Genomic DNA, 1,739 nt, shown 5'->3' with positions numbered 1-1,739 from the left:
CCCCACCTTGTTGGCCGTTTCCTCCTGCCAAGGCGCTGCCATCCCGACACGCCCTCACATGGCATAAGGGACACAGCCCGCCCTGCCATGGGGAGCCGAGGCCGTGGGCTACGGCTGGGGTTGGCCAGGCCACTCCAGGTGGGGTGTTATTGCAGCCCCAGAGGTGGTCCCAGGGCCTGCTGGGGTGCAAGGCTGGGCCTGATCCCTCTGCCTGGTGACAGGAGCCGTGTGTGGGCTGAGCCATGCCTGCTGCCCACGGCCACCAGCAAGCTCTCGGGCGCGGTGGAGCAGTGGCTGAGTGCGGCCGAGCGGCTGTACGGGCCCTACATGTGGGGCAGGTACGTCCCTGCACAGGGCCAGCGTGGTATCCCCAGGCCTGGGCTCGGGTCGGGGGTCCCTCCAGAGCAGGAAGCAGGAGCCTGCCCCATCTCCGAGGTGGAGGCCAGGCTTCCTGCAGGGGCTGGGCTGTCCACGCCTGGGCAGAGGGGTGGGGTCCTGCTGGGACAGCAGCCCCTGCCTTTCACCGCCACCCCGTGCACACAGGTACGACATCGTCTTCCTGCCCCCGTCCTTTCCCATCGTGGCCATGGAGAACCCCTGCCTCACCTTCATCATCTCCTCCATTCTGGAGAGCGATGAGTTCCTGGTTATTGATGTCATCCATGAGGTGGCCCACAGCTGGTTCGGCAACGCCGTCACCAACGCCACGTGGGAGGAGATGTGGCTGAGTGAGGGCCTGGCCACCTACGCCCAGCGCCGCATCACCACAGAGACCTACGGTACCACCCCGGGGCGGGCCTGGCGGGCCCTAAGCAGGGCGAGCGCCTCTGGCCTCTGGTGTGCACCTGCCCTGTGCACCCAGCCATCCCTTTGGCACAGTTTCCCAGGGCAGGGGCCGGCCGGGGCGGCACCACAGTGCCCGCTGCAGGTGCTCAGTGGCCTTTCTGCCTCACTCCCGCCTCATCCCCTCTCCCCGCCCCCCGGCCCCTGACCGTCAGGTGCTGCCTTCACTTGTCTGGAGACTGCCTTCCGCCTGGACGCCCTGCACAGGCAGATGAGGCTGCTGGGGGAGGACAGCCCGGTCAGCAAGCTACAGGCCAAGCTGGAGCCAGGTACCCCACAGGGCCCGCCTGCCACGACTGCACCGGGGCCTCCTCTCCTGCTCTGGCCGGGCTCCTCTGCCCCAGGTCCCTGCCATGGCCGGACTGGGCGCCCCAGCCCTGGAAGGCCTCCCAGGCTTCCGACTGTGTCGCCGTGGTGCGTGGGCCGTGGCTCCTGAGCCCCCAGGCAGTGTCAGCGCTCTCCTGGATGTGAGGAGCGGAGGCCCCGGTCCCTGCTCCCTGGCCCCTGAGCACCGCCTACCTCCGCCATGGGCAGGGGCCAGGTGCAGCCCGGACCAGGTGTGTGCCTCACAGGTGTGAACCCCAGCCACCTGATGAACCTGTTCACCTACGAGAAGGGCTACTGCTTCGTGTACTACCTGTCCCAACTCTGCGGGGGCCCCCAGCGCTTTGATGGCTTTCTCCGAGTGAGTAGCCCCTGCCCAGCAGCCCCTGCCCAGCTCGCCGGGCCGCCCTCCTGTTGCCGGGGCTGCAGTTGGTGGGGCCTAGAGCCAGCTAGCATGCAGCCTGCTGGGTGTCACCCCTTCCTCACCCGCTCCCCACCTCAGTCACCCAGCAGGGCTGCGTGCTGGCGCGGCTGCTCCCTCCGTGCACGCCGCACGCCGGGCACCACACCCG

The 1,739-nt window shown here is 68.7% G+C and overlaps 1 protein-coding gene across 1 annotated transcript in view; it reads left to right on the top strand.

The window, feature by feature from the left end:
- The window catches only part of RNPEPL1 (arginyl aminopeptidase like 1), a gene marked incomplete at its 5' end in the record, with an annotated part of 7,876 nt that overhangs the window by 3,048 nt on the left and 3,089 nt on the right, over positions 1-1,739 (top strand). The window contains 4 exon segments of the mRNA XM_014589108.1: positions 222-338; positions 544-779; positions 999-1,112; positions 1,416-1,528. Coding sequence (XP_014444594.1) covers positions 222-338; positions 544-779; positions 999-1,112; positions 1,416-1,528 — 580 coding nt within the window.

Source organism: Tupaia chinensis, unplaced genomic scaffold, assembly GCF_000334495.1.
Source record: "Tupaia chinensis unplaced genomic scaffold, TupChi_1.0 Scaffold000332_1, whole genome shotgun sequence".
NCBI classification, from domain to species: domain Eukaryota; kingdom Metazoa; phylum Chordata; class Mammalia; order Scandentia; family Tupaiidae; genus Tupaia; species Tupaia belangeri.
The sequence above is the reverse complement of the archived record's forward strand: the minus strand, read 5'-3'. Positions and strand labels throughout refer to the sequence as shown.